At 39.7% G+C, this 19,887-nt stretch overlaps 1 protein-coding gene across 1 annotated transcript in view; it reads right to left on the minus strand.

The window, feature by feature from the left end:
* Positions 1-12,409: 12,409 nt before the first annotated feature.
* The window catches only part of EPC1 (enhancer of polycomb homolog 1), a 68,017-nt gene continuing 60,539 nt past the window's right edge, over positions 12,410-19,887 (minus strand). Inside the window, 7 exon segments of the mRNA XM_032622099.1 lie at positions 12,410-13,785; positions 15,935-16,251; positions 16,253-16,299; positions 16,409-16,491; positions 16,493-16,548; positions 17,387-17,473; positions 17,561-17,673. Coding sequence (XP_032477990.1) covers positions 13,713-13,785; positions 15,935-16,251; positions 16,253-16,299; positions 16,409-16,491; positions 16,493-16,548; positions 17,387-17,473; positions 17,561-17,673 — 776 coding nt within the window. The 3' untranslated portion in view covers positions 12,410-13,712.

Raw genomic sequence — 19,887 nt, forward strand, 5'->3', positions numbered from 1 at the left:
ACATTGTTTGGGGGACATTTGGGTATCAATTTGAAAACAAACAAATCCCTACGTAAAGCAAGTTCCAGAAGAGTTGGTTAAATGAGTATAAAAATATTAGAAAAATTGTTGGAGAAAAAACGTAGAATCTTGGGGACGGAAAGCACTTTTTCAGAAAGATGAAACCCATAAGACATAAAGCAAAGGCTGACAGGCCCGAGGGTGAAACGTCCTGCACAATATTCCTGTCAGTGAAAGAAGTGGCATCATTGGGTTGCACTCCTCCTGAGTTTCCAATTTTGAGAGACATTGTCACGTTGTCTTCTAAATAAGAAGTGCGTGTTTCCATTTTAAAATGAACAAAGGGACTTCCCTGATGGTCCAGTGGTTATGACTCTGCCTCCCAATGCAGGAGGTGCAGGTTCGATCCCTGGTCGGGGCACTAAGATCCCGCATGGCTCACGGCCAAAAAACCAAGACATAAAACAGAAGAAGGGCTTCCCTGGTGGCGCAGTGGTTGAGAGTCCACCTGCCAATGCAGGGGACATGGGTTCGTGCCCCAGTCCGGGAAGACCCCCACATGCCGCGGAGTGGCTGGGCCCGTGAGCCATGGCCGCTGAGCCTGTGCGTCTGGAGCCTGTGCTCCGCAACGGAAGAGGCCACAGCAGTGAGAGGCCCGCATACCGCAAAAAAAAAAAAAAAAAAAAAAAAAAAAAAACAAACCCAGAAGCAATATTGTAAGAAATTCAATAAAGACTTAAAAAAAATGAACAACGAAAACATCAAGTAACTAGCTGCCTTCTTGAGGGCCTTGAAGGAAGGTCGGGGGCCAGAGGTTAGACCCCAGACAACCACGAAGCACTAGAGATGCTGAACACATTTCAGAGAGAGAAGGATAAAATTCTCCCATTATGATTCTGCCAGGGTCAGCCCTGGGTTGAGGTGATATGATGGGGCCTTGGAATCACATGTCAACATGTGCCCAATCTCAGGAGTCTAAGGACATATAGCAGTTTCTCAGTAGAATAACCACAGAATTACCATTTGATCCAGCAGTTCCACGTCTGGGTATACACAGAAAAAACTGAAAGCAGAGACTCAAACAGATTCCTGTACACAGTGTTCATTATTCACAATAGCCGAAAGATGGGAAAAACCAAATGTCCCTCAACAGATGAATAAATAGGACTTCCCTGGTGGCGCAGTGGTTAAGAATCCACGTGCCAATGCAGGGGACACGGGTTCAAGCCCTGGTCTGGGAAGAGCTGCATGCCGTGGAGCAGCTAAGCCTGTGTGCCACAACTGCTGAGCCCATATGCCACAGCTACAGAAGCCTGCGTGCCACAACTATTGAAGCCCATGCACCTAGAGCCCGTGCTCCTCAACAAGAGAAGCCACCACAATGAGAAGCCCGCGCACTGCAACAAAGAGTAGCCCCCGCTCGCCGCAACTAGAGAAAGCCTGCGCACAGCAACAAAGAACCAAAGCAGCCAAAAATAAATAAATAGTTTTTAAAAGATGAATAAATAAACTAAATGTGGTATATACATACAGTGGAATGTTATTTGAGCTTAAAAAGGAATGAAATTCTGATACATGCTATAGCACGGGTGAACCCTGAGGACATTATACTAAGCCAAAATAAGCCAGACACGAAAGGACCAAATACTGTCTGATCCCTCTTTCATGATGTTATGGACTGAACTGAGTCCTCCCACGGTTCTCATGTTGAAGCTCCAACCCCCAATCTGACTATATTTGGAGATGAGGCCTTGATGAAGGTAATTAAAGGTTAAATGAGGGGGAAAAAAAGAAAAAATGGGACTTCCTTGGTGGTCCCAGTGGTTAAGGCTCCACGCTCCCAATGCAGAGGGCATGGGTTCAATCCCTGGTCAGGGAACTAAGATCTCGCATGCTGCATGGCATGGCCTTAAAAAAAAAAAAAAAAGTTAAATGAGGTAATAAGGGTGGGGCCCTAATCCAATAAGATTAGTGTTCTTATAAGACACCAGCTAGTTCTCTCTCTCTCTCTCCTTCTCTCTCTCCTTCCCTCTCCCACTCCTTACCAGGTGTGGACATAGTGAGAAGGTGGCCATCTGCACGTCAGGAAGAGAGCCCTCACTGGAACCATCCTGGCACCCTGATCTCAGACTTCCAGCCTCCAGAGCCATGAGAAAATCAATGTCTGTTGTATAAGCCATCCAGTCTGCGGTCACTTGTTATGGTGGCCTGAGCTGACAAAGACATATGGGGTATCTAGATAGTCAAATTCATAGAGATAGAGAGTAGAACAGTGGTTACCAGGGGCTGGGGGGAGGGGAAGTGGGAGTTCTCGTTTGATTGGTACAGAGTTTCAGTTTAGGAAGATGAAAAAGTTCTGGAGCTGTGTAGTGGTGATGGTTGCATAACAATGTGAATGTACTTCATGCCACTGAACTATATGCTTAAAAAATAATTAAAATGGTAAATTTCATTATGTATATTTTGCCACAATTAAAAAGTAAAAATTTTTTAAAATAAGAGGAAAATCTCCAACAACCTTAACAACTAAAGAATCTCAGGGGCCTCTTGTGGCCTTTCTGAAACCCTGATTCTGCGTGATTATCCAAGGCCAAGGTGGCCATCTCTCCCACGGCCATGGACACAGTGACGGTGCCCCCCCTACTAGGGCCTTTGGAAGGCACACAGTTCAGCAGATAACAAACTGGAGAACCGTTTAAGTTCTTTCTGAATGGGCTCTGGAGCTCCGCTGTCACTGAACTGAAAAGTCTTTTTCCCAAGAGGAAAGAAAATTAAGAAGAAAAATATGTTCGCAGCTGGAGCCTGAATTAGCAGTTTTGTCTCCAAAGACCGGAAGGCACCTGGTCCCAGCAGACTTTCTGTTGAATTTCATGTGGCTTTCAAAAACAGGCTCATTCTGAGCTGACTGGTAAGATTTCATTCTGTTCGGTTGTCTAACGCAATTTTATCTAAGTTCAAGCCATCACACAACACTTTATTTATTTTTTAGCGGGGAGAAGGCTACACAAAATTACTGTCATAGCTTTCCTAGATTGAGCTGTAGTTTTGAGAACTCAGGAAGCTTAGAACAGAGCAAAGCTCATGGTATCAGGGTATCAGAGAACACAGCAGTCAGGGGTACACAGACCAACACTGGAAAACCAGGGAAACCTGCTTCTCTGAGCAGGTTCTGGGTCAGGCAATATTTGCATGTTCTCAGAGCTTGTTGGAAATGCAGGACCTTCCACCCAGACCCACTGAATCAGAATGTGCAATTTTAACAATTCCCTAGGAATGCATGTTAAAGTTTGAGAAGCACTGCTCCTCAGAGGGTGCTCTTCAGACGCCCCCTCAGCCAAACTGCCTGGGAATATTTATTAAAAATGCATCTTCCATATACCTGGACAAAACTCTAATTCGAAAAGATCCATGCACCCCAATGTTCACAGCAGCACTATTCACAATAGCCAAGACATGGAAGCACCCTAAATGTCCATTGACAGAGGCATGGATAAAGAAGATGTGGCACATATATACAATGGAATACGGCTCGGCCATAAAAAAGAATGAAATAATGCCATCTGCAGCCACATGGATGGACCTAGAGATGATCACACTAAGCGAAGTAAGTCAGAGAGAGACAAATATCATGGGATATCACTTATATGTGGAGTCTAAAATACAACACAAATGAACAATATCTACAAAACGAAACAGACTCATAGACATAGAGAACAGCCTTGTGGTTCCCAAGGAGGAGTGGGGTGGGGGAGGGATGGACTGGGAGTTTGGGATGAGCAGATGCAAACTAGTATATACAGGATGGATGAACAACAAGGTCCTACTGTAGAGCAAGGGGAAACATATTCAGTATCCTGTGATAAACCATAAATGGAAAAGAATCTGAAAAGAGTGTGTATATATAAGTATAAACCAAGTCCACTTTGCTGTACGGCAGCAGAATTAACACAACATTGTAAATCAACTAGACTCTAATAAAAAAAAAATTTTTTTAATGCTCCTTTTGGATCCTGCCAAGAACTAGGAGGGATTACCTCTTATGATTCTTAGGCAAAGCAGTGTGAGAACTGTTGCTGTAGTTCTCCCCCAAAAGCAGCCCAGCCCTCCCCTTTGGGAACGGGGTTCTAGAATGTGAGGTCTCCTGAGGGGGGAGGGGGGAGGGAGAAGTGAAACTGTGCAGGCGGGATTCTAGGTGGCGCTGACTCTACACACCCGGTTTGGATGTTTTTTTTGTTTGTTTGTTTGTTTGTTTGTTTTTTTGCGGTACGCGGGCCTCTCACCGTTGCGGCCTCTCCCATTGCAGAGCACAGGCTCCGGACGCGCAGGCTCAGCGGCCATGGCTCACGGGCCCAGCCGCTCCACGGCATGTGGGATCTTCCCAGACCAGGGCACGAACCCGTGTCCCCTGCATCGGCAGGCGGACTCTCAACCACTGCGCCACCAGGGAAGCCCCAGACATTTTTCAAATGTCATCAGTTGCCTCACGAATATCCTTTTCCTGGACCAGGATCCATCCGGGAGCACATATAACAGTTAATTGTCCTGCCCCTTCAGTTTCCTTTGATCAGGGACAGAGTCAATGAGAGCCTTTCAGTGACAGATGGCTATGACAACATTAACAACCCACTTGAATTTCTTGCTCATCTTTGAATTCACGTGGTTCTCAAACATCAGTGTTCATAAGAAACACATGGGGAGCTTGTTTAACACGTTCACTCCAAGAGAAACTGAATCTGTAGGGCTTGGGTGACGTTTGGGAATGTGCACTTTTTAAAAAAAATTTATTTATTTATTTAGGCTGTGTGGGGTCTTTAGTTGCAGCATGCAAACTCTTAGTTGCAGCATGCATGTGGGATCTAGTTCCCTGATCAGAGATTGAACGCGGACCCCTGCATTGGGAGCGAGAATCTTACCCACTGGACCACCAGGGAAGTCCCGGGAATGTGATTTTTTATCAGTGTACTGGGAACTATGATGCAGGCAGTCGGATGGAGGACCAGACTCTGAGAAACATGCCCAGGTGAGGCTGGCACAGCTTCAGTGAACACTTGCAGTGCAATCCTCCTTCTACAAGGACAAGCTGCCTCTATTTCTTAAAAACATTTTCTGAAGCGTTACATTGACTCAGCACATTCCTAGAGACAGTGTAGACCTGCGTCCCACCACTGCCCCCATTCATAACACAAATGCCAGAGCAGCAGGTCGCCCTGCTCTGCGCTTGGTGTTGTCACCTTTCCTTTTCCGCGTCTTCTGGGTAGTTGGGGGTTTGCTCTTTTGCAAAGTTTGCCACAAGGGGGCACCAGTGACTTCCTCCTTGTGCTAACATAATAACAGTGCTCGTCAAAGTTGCCAAATTAGGACACAGGACTTTACCACCTGTGCCCTCAACGATCTGGATCTTTTCGCCTTTGGTGGCATTAGGATGAATCCAGAACCACTTGCTTTGGGCTGTCTCTCTGCTGATAATAGAGAGATCTATTTGCATAGAATTGGGTGTGCAGGCTTGGTTCCGTTTGCAGGGGTCTGATCTGGGCTGTCCCGCGCAGCAAGGCCACCGTGAGCAATGCAGCAGTTGTGTAGAGGCTGAGACACAGAACTGCAGGCTCGACACACTCTCCCCATCAGGTCCTTGTGATCTTTTTCTTTTTACATCCCTTTCCCCGGGGGCCAGTGGCAGAAGCAAAGCTCTTCACACGTCTCAACACTCACCCTCATTATCCCGAGAACTATGCCAGTGATGAGTTTCTCGTTCAGTGGCAGACAGGGCTGAGACCAACATCTACGCTGAGCCTAGTGGTGGCTGGTACATGTTCAGCAACCAGCACTCCAAACAAACAATTTTTAGTGTTTCCCAGTTTCTGCGGGGGTAAATTCTCCCATCATGGCCGATTTCAAGCTATCAACGAGATATCATTGAACGCCAAGTTGCGAAGTGATGTGCAGAGGCCCAGCTGTACATAGTATGTCTACCTCATAAACACAGTAGAAGTAAGCTGAAGAGTGTAAACAGGATAGAGCAAAGTAACTAGGAAATGATGAGGTCTGTTTATTATCTTTGATTTTAAAAAATTTTTGTGATAAAACACGATACAAAATTTACCATCTTAACCATTTATTTCAGTAGCGTTAAGTATATTTACATTGCTGTGCAAGCCCCAGAACTGTTATCTTGTAAAACCCAGTCTCTGTACCCATTGAAGAACATCTCCCCATGTCTCCCTTCCCCCAGCCCCTGACAACCACCATTCTACTTTGTCTCTATGAGTTTGACTACTTCGGATACTTTATGTAAGTGGAATCATACCGTATTTGTCTTTCTGTGGCGGGTTTATTTCACTTAGCGTAATGTCCTCAAGATTCATCCATGTTGTAGCATATGACAGGATTTCCTACTTTCTAAAGGCTGAATAGTATTTCACTGTATGTCTATAGCACGTCTTCTTTATCCATTCTTCTGTAGATGAACACTGGGTAGTTTCCACCTCTTGGTTATTGTGAATAATGCTGCTGTAAATGTGGGTGTACAAAGAGCTCTTCTAGACTCTGCTTTCTATTTCTTATACATATGTGCCCAGAGGTAGAATTGCTGGGTCACATGGTAGTTCTGTTTTTAGTCTCTGGCGGGACTGTCACACTGTTCTTTAGCATTTGAACCACTTTACATCCCTACCAACAGTACACAAGGGTTCAAATTCCTCTGTGTCCTCACCAACACTTGTTATTTTCTGTTTTTTTCTTTCTTTCTTTCTTTCTTTTTAATAGTCATTATCCTAATGGGTATGAGATGGTAGCATCTCATTCTGGTTTCGGTTTGCATTTCTCTGATGGTTAATAGGCATGTTGAGCATCTTTTCATACGCTTGTGGCTATTTGTAAGCTTCTTTGGAGAAATGTCTATTCAAATCATTTACCCATTTTTTTATTGGATTATTTTGTTGTTAAGTTATAGGAGTTCTCTATATATTCTTTCATTTAAAAAATACTTTTTAATTGAAGTACAGTTGATTTACAATGTTGTGTTAGTTTCAGGTGTACAGCAAGGTGATTCAGTTATACATATATCCATTCTTTTTCAGATTCTTTTCCCATATAGGTTATTACAAAATATTGAGTAGAGTTCCCTGTGCTACACACTAGGTCCTTGTTGTTTATGTATTTTATATATAGTAGTGTGTATATGTTACTTCCAAATTCCTAACTTATCCCTCCCCCCACACCTTTTCTCTTTGGTAACCACAAGTTTGTTTCCTATGCCTGTGAGTCTGTTTTGTAAATAAGTTCGTTTGTATCAGTTTTTTAGATTCCACATATAACTGATCTCATATGAGATTTGTCTTTCTCTGTCTGGCTTATTTCACTTAGTATAATCTCCAGGTCCACCTATGTTGCTGCAAACGGCATTGTTTCATTCTTTGTTATGGCTGAGTAGTATTCCATTGTATATGTACCACGTCTTCTTTATCCATTCATCTGTTGATGGACATATAGGTTGTTTCCATGCCTTGGCGATTGTAAATAGTGTTGCAATGGACATTGGGGTGCATGTATCTTTTTGAATTATGGTTTTCTCCAGATATATGCCCAGGAGTGGGATTGCTGGATCACAGAGCTTTGTGGTAAGTTTTAAAATCAGGAAATGTGAGACCTCTAACTTTGTTCAAGATAGTTTTGGCTCTTCAGGGTTCCTCGAGATTCTATATGAATTTTAGGATGGATTTTTTCTTTCTGCAAAAACTGCCATTGGGATTTTGATAGGGATTGCTTTGAATCTGTAGGTTGTTTGGGGTTGAACTGACATCTTAACAATATTAAGTCTTCCAATCCATGAACACAGGCTCTCTTTCCATTTATTGATGTCTTTATTTCAGCAACGTTTTGTAGTTTTCAGTGTACGTCTTTCATTTCCTTGTTTACGTTTATTCCTAAGTATTGTATTCTTTTTGATGCTATTGTAAATGGAATTTTTTTTCAATTTCCTTTTCAGATTGTTCATTGTCGGTGTACAAAAACACTACTTATTTTTGTGTTTTGATCTTGTATCATGCAACTTTGCTACTTTTGTGTATTAGTTCCAACAGGTGTTTTTGAGAAATCTTTAGGGGTTTCTCTATATAAGGCCATGTCATCTGCTACAGAGATAGTTTTACTATTTCTTTTCCAATTTGCATGCCTTTTATTTCTTTTTCTTGCTTAATTGCTCTGGCCAGGACTTCCAGTACTATGTTGAATAGGAGTGGTGAAAGCAGGCATCCTTGTTTTGTTTCTGATCTTAGAGGAAGAGCTTTCAGTCTTTCACCACTGAGTACGATGTTTGCTCTGAGGTTGTCCTATAGGCCTTTATTATGTTGAGATAGTTTTCTTCTATTCGTAGTTTGTTGAGTGTTTGTATCATGAAAAAGTGTCACGTTTTGTCAAGTGCTTTTTCTGCATCAGTCGAGATGATCATGTGTGTTTCTTCCATCATTCTGTTAACGTGGTGCATTATATTGATTGACTTTTGTATGTTAAACCCTCATTGCATTTCAGGTCACTTGGTCATAGTGTATAATTCTTTTAATGTGCTATTGAATTCTGTTTGCTCATCTTTTGTTGAAGATTTTGCATTAATATTCATCAGGGATATTGTTCTGTAGTTTTCCTTTTTCGTATCATTATCTTTGTATAATTTATTTACTTGTAAGTTTATATAATTGACTTTCTAATAATGGCTGTTTAACAACCAGTTCATAAAATTCCTGAAAATTTAACAGGTGATTCTCATGAGTCAATGTGAGCTGGCTCCAGCATATTACTGTCCCGACTTTTCATGTGTCTTTTCCTTTTGCAATTTAGGCCACAATAAATTGAGAGACTTACTTAATTTCTCATAGTAATAGGAAGGGCAAGAAACGAAGGGTACCTCTGTGTGTCAACTTATTTGGCAAAAACTAAAAACAAAAAAACAAAACCCCAGAACAAGTATTAAGCTGTGAGTTATTTTCCCAGTTCCCACCTGACTGCATCATCTTGACAAAATGAAATTTAATTCTTTTTAGGGAAAGGCACTACATTCTTTATCTTTTTTTAAACATTGGCCTCAGTACTGTACTTGCATGGTCTCATTTAAATCTCCCAACAATGTAGGTGCTATTATTCTCCTCGTTTTAGAGATTAAGACACTGAGAGAGGTTAAGTAACTTACACGACGTCACACAGTTAGGCATACAGCCAGAATTTGAACCAGAGCTGCCTGGGCTTCATTTGTCATCTGAACACACACTGGCACATGCTAGGATGTATGGTGCCCCATCTGATCCTTGGTTGCTGATACAGAACTGTGTCCCTTGTCCTCCAGTGCTGACTCTCTACAGCTCTGGTTCCATCTAAGTAAGCTCTATCCACGCCTCCTTAGAAGCATGGGGTAAATTTCAGCTGCTTTACAATGCCACTCCTGGAAAATGAGAAACTATGTAGTTATCTCAGGCATTAGTCACCTAGATATGCCACACAGTCATTTTTGATTCTTACTGGTCATAATGTCGTATCATTTGTACATATTGTTGCAACTGACTTGCTAAAAAATGTTAAGCATTTTTTGTGTCAATGTTCACAAGGCACATTAACCTGTAGTTTTCTTTTGTTGAATTTTTTTGTTTTTAAATCTTTCTTCTGGAGAGAGCTTTGGTAATTTGTGTCTTTTAAGGGATTTTTTCCATTTCGCCTAAGTTGTCAAATTTACTGGCGTATAGTTTTTAATATTTCCTTGTATTTGAATTTCAGTAGAATCTGTAGTAATGTTTCCTCTTATACTCCTGATATTGGCAAATTGTATCTTCTTTTTATTCTAATTTGTCTGGCTAGAGGTTTATCAATCTTATTGATCTACTCGGAGAACCAGCTTTTGGTTTCATTGGTTTTCTCGGTTTCACTTTTTAAATTTTCCTTCCATTCTGATCTTCATCATTTCCTTTCTTCGGCTTTAGGTTTAATTTGCACTTCTTATTCTAGTTTTGTAAGGAGGTAGAAGTTTAGGTTATTATTTCTTAATTTTTGGTATAAATTTCCTTCAAGTGCTGATTTAGCTACATCTCACAACTGTTATGTATACTTACTTCCATTTTCCATAGTTTTCCAGTGTCCATAGTTCAAAATATGTTCTAATGCCCCTTTTGATTTCTGCTTTGACCCATATATTTAGAAGTTTGTTATTAGGTTCCAAATATTTAAGGGCTTTCTAGATCTTTCTGTTAATAATACTAACTTAATTCTATTCTAGTCAGAGCAAATACACTGTATGATTTAAATCCTTTTAAATTTATTGAGATTCGCTTTATGGCTCACAGTATGGTGTACCTTGCTAAACATTTCATGTGCATTTGAAGCAAATGTGTATTCTGTATTTGTTGCATAGAATGTTCTAAAAATGTCAATTAGGGCAACTTAGTTGATACCGTGGTTTCAACTGATTTTCTCACTGATTTTTCTCACTGATTTTCTCTGTCTACTTGTTCTATCAAGTATTGGAAAGGGGATACTGAAACCTCTAATTTTAATTGTATATTTGCCTATTTCTCCTTTTAATTCCATCACTTTTGTTTTATGTATATTTGAATTTCTGTAATTAGATGAATAAATGTGTAAGAATGTTATGTCTTCTCGATAAAGTGATCCTTCTATAATTATGAAATGACCTTTTAAAATTCCTGGTAATATTCTTTGCTCCGAAATGTACTGTCTGATATTAATATAGCCACTCTAGATTCTGATGAGTGCTAAATATGGTATATCCTTCTCCATCCTTTTACTTTTGTCCTACTTGTGTCTTTAGATTTGCAGTGGGTTTCTTGAAGGCAGTATATAGACGGGTTTTTCTTTTTTCATACCATCTGACAATCTTTGCCTTTCACTTGGGTTGTTTAGACCATTAGCATTTAATATTATTATTGATGTGGCTGGGTTTAAATCTACCATGTTCATATTTGTTTTCTATTAACTGTCCTCCGTTTCCTTTTTCTTCTTTTTCTGTTTTCCTTTGGGTCAATAGAATATTTTTTACGATTTTACTTTATTTTCTTTCCTGCTTATTAGCTGTACCTCTTTTTTGTGATTTTAGTGGTTGCTTTAGGACTTAAGTATACATCCTTGAACTTAGCACAGTCTACCTTCAAGGGATATTATACCATTCTGAGTGTAGGATCAGGCCCCTAAGGCCCCTTCCTTCCCTGACTTTTGTGCTACTGTTCTCATATTATGTTCCTTCTCCTTTGTGTTATAATGCCATAATACACTCTTATTATTTTTGCTTCAAAAAGCTGATTATCTTTTAAAGACTTAAAAGATCACGAGAAGAGTTTTAATGCGTACACATATATTTACCATTTCTGATGGTCTCTGTGTGCACCCAGATCTCTGATACCATTTTCATCTGCTTCAAGGACATCCTTTAACATTTCTGGTATCGGACGTCTGCTTGCGATGAATTGTCAGATTTTGGATGTATGAAATATTTCACCTTCGTTTTTGAAAAACAATGTTGCTAGGTTTAGAATTCTAGGTTGAGTTTTTTGTTCAGTAAGGATATTGCTCGCATGTCTTCCAGTGAACATCTGCCGTCACTCTTATTTTTCTCTGTAATACGTCTTTTTAAAAATTATTTTTAAGATTTTTCTCTTTATCATTGACACTTAGCAATTTGATTATATGCTTTAACAAATTTTCTTCGTGTGTGTGCTTGTGGTTCGTTGATTTCCTGAGGGCTGTGGATTGTCTTCATCACATTTGGAGAAACTTCGGTCCTTTACTGTATTCTGAACACCTAAGCCAGAGTGAGCCTGTTCTGACCACATCACTCCTCTGCTCCAGAATCCTAAGTCCTTAAAGTCACCTATCGGGCCCACCACGAGCAGCCTCCCCAATGCCCTCTGACCTACCTTACCTACTCCTCTCCTCTTTGCCTGCGCGCCAGAGCCACACTGCTGTTCCTTCAGCAAACCGGGCACACCCCACCCTTGTATGTATGTATCCTCTCCACCCCCCTTGCCCCATCATCTCTGTGGGCGCTTCTCTGCCCACCCTACCGGAAACGGCAACCTCCACCCCATCCTGGCACTGCTTCTCCCCTCTCCTTGCTTTACCTTCCCCCCAAATACTTACCATAATGCAATTTAAATTTTACATATTCATCTTGTTTTTATCACTCAATGAAATTATAAATTCCATGAGGGCAGGACATTTTTTCACTGTAGTAGGACCTAAAACAGTCCCAAGCATACTAGGTAATCATTCAATAAATAATTGTTGAAAAAAATGAACTGGAAAGTAATTGCTCACGTTCCCATGACCGGCCCTGCCCCCACCTTTACTGAATGATTTTAATTAAAGTCACACAAAAGTTCTTGGCTTGAAAAGAAAAGCAAACGACCACTACACATTAGTTTGTCAACATGTAATGCCCTGGGTTTATTTTGTGAGAATTCTATCACAACTTTTCCAGGTGGGATTAAAAACCTTAAGGATAATGTATGCCATTGGACTGGGCATTCAGACTTCGGTACTGACAAAGCACTAGTAGTAGTCTGTTAAGTACCATTCTCTTCACAGAAGAGAGGTCAAATATTTCCAAAGGAAGGCACCCGATATTTGTGGTTCTGGCCTCGCAGCCTTCTGGAGAGTCTTAGAAGGAGAAAAGCTGGCTGGCTGTTTTTAGAAACTGGAATGGTGATACACGTACAGCAATTACTGCATTCTTCTCCCTTATATCCTTTTTGTAAGAACAAGTAAAGCATGAAGTCTTTGAAACAATTCGACAATAAAAAAGTACAATTTTTTTCTTGTGCTAAAAAAAGGGCAAGACAACATAAACTCCAGTTGTAAGGACTCCATCTGCATACTTGATTTAACACTTTCTGGTGTGGAAGGAAATGGGACTACTGGGCTGTTTGCAGAGCAGCAACATGACATTAGTGCTTTAAGTACCAGAAACTGCCCACAGCTCTGTGGGCAGGTGGGGATGGGAAGATTCAAGAGACTTCATTTTTAGCTCGTTACTTGTCCTAATGATAGTAGACCAGGAAGATCCCCATTTAACAGTACATTCCCCATTTTTTAAAAACTGATGCCTTTTTTTTTTTTTTTGTAAAATTCTGTATGTATGTCACCATTTTTTTTCACATGATACACAGAAAACTCAGGGACCCAGAGGGGAACCAAGTTATGTTATACCATTTACAAAATACCAAGGAGTCCACAGCTACCTAACACATTTACTACAGCACAGGAACCAATGAAGGTACAGTGTACAAAACTGTAAACACGGCACAATAAATAGGTAAAACAGCAGGTTCTGCACCATGCACGTGATGTGATGACACCTCATCTCTACACACTCTCACATCTCACACTCTTTGTTGCAATTTATTTCCCTCCCCCCCACCCCCAAGTGCAAAGCATCACAAATGAACATCTCTGTATTCAAGTAACATATATACAAGGGTATTACAAATATGCAGTACTGTACAGGTAATTGCTGTATTCTTAATTTACAGATGTTGATTTTTTCCCCTATTAACAGTAAGAAAAGAAAAATTGAAGCATGAGAGATGAGCATTGCTGTCAAGTCCCCACAGCTGCCACAGAAACGCATGTGCTGCATTCCATCATCCCTTGCATTCAAAATGCTACTGATGCATAGCACCTAATCAAGTCCCCAGGCTGCGGCTCCACTCCTGAGGAAGCTACGTCACCTCCATCGCTACTGTATTGTCTGCTATGTTGTTTAGTGCTGGCTTTTCTGATTCGTGATTTTCCCTGTTGAAAAAAGTTCAATAAATTACTTATCTGCAATCAATTTAACAAATCAAGATGATCTTCCCAATAAAAAGTTTAAATGTTTTTAATAATAGAGAGAGATCTGACTCTTTTGGGACAGGATAGCAAGTAGAGGAATATGAACTTTTACGATTTATTATTAGGAACACACAACTGGAAGTCAGGCTTGGGTCCGCTGCACATTCCATGGTCAGCTACGTTACCAACAAACCTGTAGCAGCACCCAAGCAACCTAGATGTTACAACACATAAATAACCAAGCTTTAGTTTATAGTTTCAATCTCTTCCTCTATTAAACCTTTCCTAAGAGTTTTAAAAAGGAACAATGTGAGTGAAGGTCATTTATGTCAGGACTTTTAAAGTCCGAGTTTTTTCTCTACGTGGAGCTGAGCAATCAGAAGACCAGGGTCCCCGCTGCCCCTGCCCCTCGACTGCCGACGTGCTCTGGGAGCTCAGTTCCTCCTCTGGGTCTCAGTTCTTACTTAACTTACTTACTTACTTATTTACTTTTTTTTTACAGCAGGTTCTTACTAGTCATCCATTTTATACACATCAGTCCCAATCGCCCAATTCATCACACCATCATCCCCACCCCCCCGCGGCTTTCCCCCCTTGGTGTCCATACGTTTGTTCTCTACATGTGTCTCAATTTCTGCCCTGCAAACTCAGCTCCCTCACCTTTAAACAGAGGGGCTAAAGTAAGTGATGCGAACGTTTCCCTTACACTTTGAGTCTCCCGTGGTTATATAATTCTGTCGTGATGAAAACCACGTATTATATATTTAAGTAAGAGCTATAGTTGTTTGGCTAGCTATGACTAGACCCAGAATATTAAGAATGGATAAGCACTGAGCAGATGTGACTACCACGTAAGTTCAGAAGCAGAAGGGATGCACGGGTCCAGAAACCAATGGCTGCAGTCTGTTGCTACGAAGCCCGCTCCCGCCCTGGGCCACTGCCAGCTGAGGAAGTCTACGCGTCAGAGCGGCAGCCAAGACGCCTCACAGTCCGGCCGCCAACCACTTCAACCTCTACCACTAATCTTCCCAAATCTCTAGACAAACTAGCTTACTTGGTAACCTCTGAAACACATACGTATTTCCCCAACTCTTTTCTTCCTCCCTTCTGCCCAGCCAAGATGAAATCTGATTTTTTTTTTTTTTGGTAGAACATTCCCAGAATATCCCTGGTGTAAAAAATATCTCTTATATGGAAATTACAGCCACATTCTATACATGCTAATTTGACAAGCATATTATATTTTGTGATATCTCTAGAACAATTTTTACCTATTACTTACAATTAATATTATTTAACTTTTCACACTTTTATGCTCATCTTCTAACTCAACTGAAAACGCCTGTCTTTCTCTTTTTGTTTACCCTCAAGTTGACAGCAAGATTTTAATTCCCGTTAATATTTAAAACAGAATAGAGCCTGAGCAAACATTCTAAACTGTCTACTGAAACCTAAGAAAACAAGTTAGCATAGAAAATAATGGTTTGATTAAAAGCTAACCCGGCATGAATACTGTAACCCTTTACATTATTTACATTATTAAGAGAGGCTTGGCTGCGACAGTGAGAGGCCCGCGCACCGCGATGAAGAGTGGCCCATGCTCGCCGCAACCAGAGAAAGCCCTCGCACAGAAACGAAGACCCAACACAGCCAAAGATAAATAAATTAATTAAAAAAAACAAAACAAAACAAAACAAAAAAAAAAAGAGAGGCTTAATTAGTGTACTAGCCATGGCGGGTTTTATCAATTCTGTCTATGTGAGAAGCTGTGGAAGAAATCATAAGCAAAAGAAACATTCTAAAGAGAACTCCTTCGATCCAAAGGTGAAATAAAGAGTGAGAATATTATAAGCTCTTATTATACTAAGTCATGTCCCAATCATACATGCAATATTCCCTATACTCCCTTGAAAGTTCAAATTCTCAGCAATACTGAATTACAACATTTATCTGTTTAGTTCTTACATAAATAAGGAATTCTCATCTATACATTTTTAATGTATATAAGGAAAGAGCAAAAAACACAAAGAAATAAGTAGAGAGCAATGCCAGTGGAAGTTAAGTCAGATTTCATATTTTTCAAACACTTTGGGTTTAAGTAACTACTCACCGTGGAACTGCATCTACGGAGGATGAAGACGGGACCTTGGAAACTTGACAGTTTGCTGCGGCAGCCAGCTTTAAGGCAGACGATGGGACAGCACTTAAAGTCCTAGGTATGTGTCGTGCGTTTATGGGGGCAAGAGAGTTTACAGTGGCGACTGACGAAGGTACAGTTAATCGGATGTTGTTCCCAATCAGAACCTGAGTTGTTACAGAACTGGCAGCAGTCACTGGGTGACTCGGTGCACTGTGGGAACCCGCCGCCTGCGTCGCGCTCGCAGGCTGTAGCAAAGCTGGCCCTGCCGTCGACGGACTCGTGTGGACACAGTGCCGGGGGTGCAGTACTACTGAGGTGTAAGCCCTTGTATACTCCTAGGGAAAAGGAAAGAAGCAGCTGAACAACCGCAACTCTGCTCCTTGTTTATTACAGACGTACGTTACAAACACTATCAAAACACCTTAAACGTCTTTATCCTTTTACCTGAGGCTGGAAGGACGCCATTCACCCCGATTCCAAGCACCACATCCTCCTTCATCTTGAATCCCATCAGTGTTCTGATGTCACCAAGCAGAAGCAGCAAACTGAGCACTGGCAGAATCCAAGTCTTGGAAACAAAAACCCTAAAAAGAAAATACAGAACAAATCTAATCAGCATCACTTAGTCTCAAATTATTATTAAAGGCCACACAGGTTACCAAATCAGTCTGAATATAAATGAAAGTTGCAAACCACTGAAATAGCTTCATCTCTCTGACAGGCATAAATTTGATTAATGTTCAAATCATCTTATAACTCAAGGATTATGAATTTTGATCTTCTTATGTGACAATATATAATATGGAATTACCAAAATAAACCTTTCATAAGGTGGAAACAGTAAACCTCCAACACAAAGTGCTGGACACGAAAGATATGCTAGTAAAACACTTCAGTGATTTGCAACGAATGAGTCAATGGATGAATCAATTCATATAATCTGAATAAGTAAGTATGTAAAACTTCCTTCATCTAACTTACACATACATATACACACGTGACCAGAGGCACGTTTGGGACAGTAAGAGAACTCTCCCTTTAGAACAGAAGGAACAAAACATCAACATTCTAACTCAGCCTAGAAATTAAGAAGCGCCTTGAATTTTTTTTAATGAATTTTTCCTCTAAGATGCTTAGAGACACGAATCTCAGCCTTTAGTTAAGCCTTAAATATGTTTAAGTGGCAAACATTTATCACGCTTTAAGTTCAAAAGTGATTTGATAGCAAAAGAGGTTATTGAGCATAAATTTTAATAATAATTAAAGCTCTCCACATAGAGAGCTGGGTGGGGTTGTATATTAAAGAGGTACGTTCACAGACTACAGGTCAGACTGGAAGACAGGGTCTCCGTCTCATCTGACTATGCTTTTTAGTTTTACTTTTTAAAATAGGAAGCAGAGGGCAACAGCTTCTATACTCACCTGTAACGTTCTTTCTAAACCCTGTACAGAGTGGCTATGATGTAGATTCAGGTGAAAGCCACTTTTCTGCTGGTTAGGTGCAAGGCTCTATGACAGCAGTTGGTAATTAGAGATGAGCTCTGGTGGGAAACCACAAGGGGTAATCATGAGACAGACAAGTCCCTCACCTGTGACGCGGGTGGCGGAGGAACTACTACTTGCTTGCTGTTGCTGAGTTTGTGCAAGCTGCTGTTTCTGCATGAGCGCCAGCTGCTGCTGATGTTGCTGGTATTGTTCGGCTGTAAATGCTGAACATAAAATGAGAAAACACTTTATAAAAAGGCACCGCTATCACACACATCATATAGCACACTAAAACACATTTTAGCATTTAAGAACAAATGTACGCAGGATTAAAGCATTTTAGCATCCTGTCAGAGATCACTTCCGAATGAAAAGTTCAGCATGTTTATAACCACACTTAACGAGAGTGGCTTGAGTTTAAAGAAAAACAAAATGAAACTTTCCAAGCTGCACGTAGGAAAGAGAAGTGCTCACTTCCCAAGTTTCAAAACCATTACTTTTTGTAAGCTGTGACACTTGTGCTAGACAGTGTAAAAGGTAATACCAGCTTTTTTCATCCACATTATTTGAAATTCAACTTTGCACTGAGCTTGAGAAGAAATCTGATAATCACCATTCAGTTTCTAGTTTATTCATACTACTGTCCCAATGCATTCAGACGATCCCTAGCACATCTGTGTAGAAAGGCTAATTGTTCTACATATTTTCTAATTTTAGTCATTACAAAAATTTCCTTCATATGAAATAGAAGGTTGTTGGTTTTATTACTTTTTTTTTTTTAAAGAACCCATCCTTTAAGTTTAACAGGAAGAAAAGAGGCTCCAAAGGTTAATTAATTTTCCCCACCCTATTAACCCACCTGGAAAAAAATCCAGTCAATAAGAACGGAGATGTTTATGTTGGTTTACTGTACAGAATGATGTCTGAGGAAAGACACTGTGTTATGCTACTTATGTTTGTCTATGGAGAGCTCAGTTCTAAAAAAAACAAACAAAAAAATGTTCATTTATTACTCCCCCAAAAAGTGTGTGCAGTTTTTAAAAAGGAAACCTTTTTCTTTTTCTTTTTTCTTTTTTTTTTTTTGCCAATTTAAAAAAAAAAAAAAAAAAGCACATACAATCACAACATCTGACTTTAAGGCTTCTTTTAAGAAGCCTGTGATGGTTGCGTAAGAACTATTTAAAACAGAAAAAAAAAGGGTTATCATGCATCCCTGGGTACTAGGGAATCTATAAATCATGCATATTTCCTCAATCTGAAGTTTAATGTTTTCAAAATACTGTCAGCTAATTTGTTGTCTTTAGTTAAAGACATTTTGATAATTTCTTTAGAATATTACTTCATCAAGTTTTGCAGTTTTCACTTATAACTCATAAGAATCTTTATCCCCCAGGATACAGCTTCTGCCTAGGACACCTACAAAATGCTTAGATAGATGTTAAGTAGAAATTCTACCACGTTTTGAACGAATCAGAAAACTGTGAAATAATGTTTAAGAAAACCTCAGAAGTTATTAGTATTTACACAGGCTTTTATACTTGCGCTGAACTAATTTCTTGGGTTACAAAGGCAAAAAATAATTTCGTGTTGGAAAAATTCTACTTTTCATTTTCTTATTTTGGGTGTTACAAATCTGTTTAGTTGATATATGTCCTTTGATGAGTTTCTCTTCCTACTATGTTTGTAATTCTCAGATCTGAATTCTACCGGAAAAAGCTTTTATTGATAATAGGATAATCCCTAAATATTGACATAAACTTTCTGTCAACGTGACCATTTCCATATAACAGAAATGTGTTAAACCAGAACTTGAAAAAAAAAAAAAAATGCTGCCCTGAAAGAGTGATTATTAATTAAAATAATATCTCTATGTTGAAAAAAAATCCATAAAAGCAACTGTTTAAAACTAAAGATCCTTAATTTATTAGATAGGTTCGCTAATATGTTTTTGTGATTTCTACTTTAATTTCCTAAGCTTGAGTGCGTTGCCTAAATCTTGAATTTCCTGGTAGGAGATAATTAATAACTTAAAAAAGAAGAAAAAAAAAAAAAGGACCATTTCTGGAAGGTCACGTCATTACACATCTAGAAAACAATAATTTAGCATTCACTGTAAAGATCTATATACAAAACTCCATTTATATGAATGAAAATATTCTTTTGCAGAATTCTGCTGGTATTTGTTTTAATTTAAACATTGGCAATATTAAATTGGAAATCGATTTGAATAAAGGTTCCAAATATTTTTTCCCTATTTAAATCAACATTTCAGTCCTCAGTCTCTGAGGGTTTTGTGAATTTCATTTTTTTAACAACTGCTAACTTCCTCCAAATACAGATTTAGAAATAAAAATACAACTGACATTTTAGATCACTAACGCTCATTGAGATTTTAGATCCCTATGTTAGCCTATTTCTTACATATCTCTATACTCCAG

This window comes from Phocoena sinus, chromosome 2 (assembly GCF_008692025.1).
Source record: "Phocoena sinus isolate mPhoSin1 chromosome 2, mPhoSin1.pri, whole genome shotgun sequence".
NCBI classification, from domain to species: domain Eukaryota; kingdom Metazoa; phylum Chordata; class Mammalia; order Artiodactyla; family Phocoenidae; genus Phocoena; species Phocoena sinus.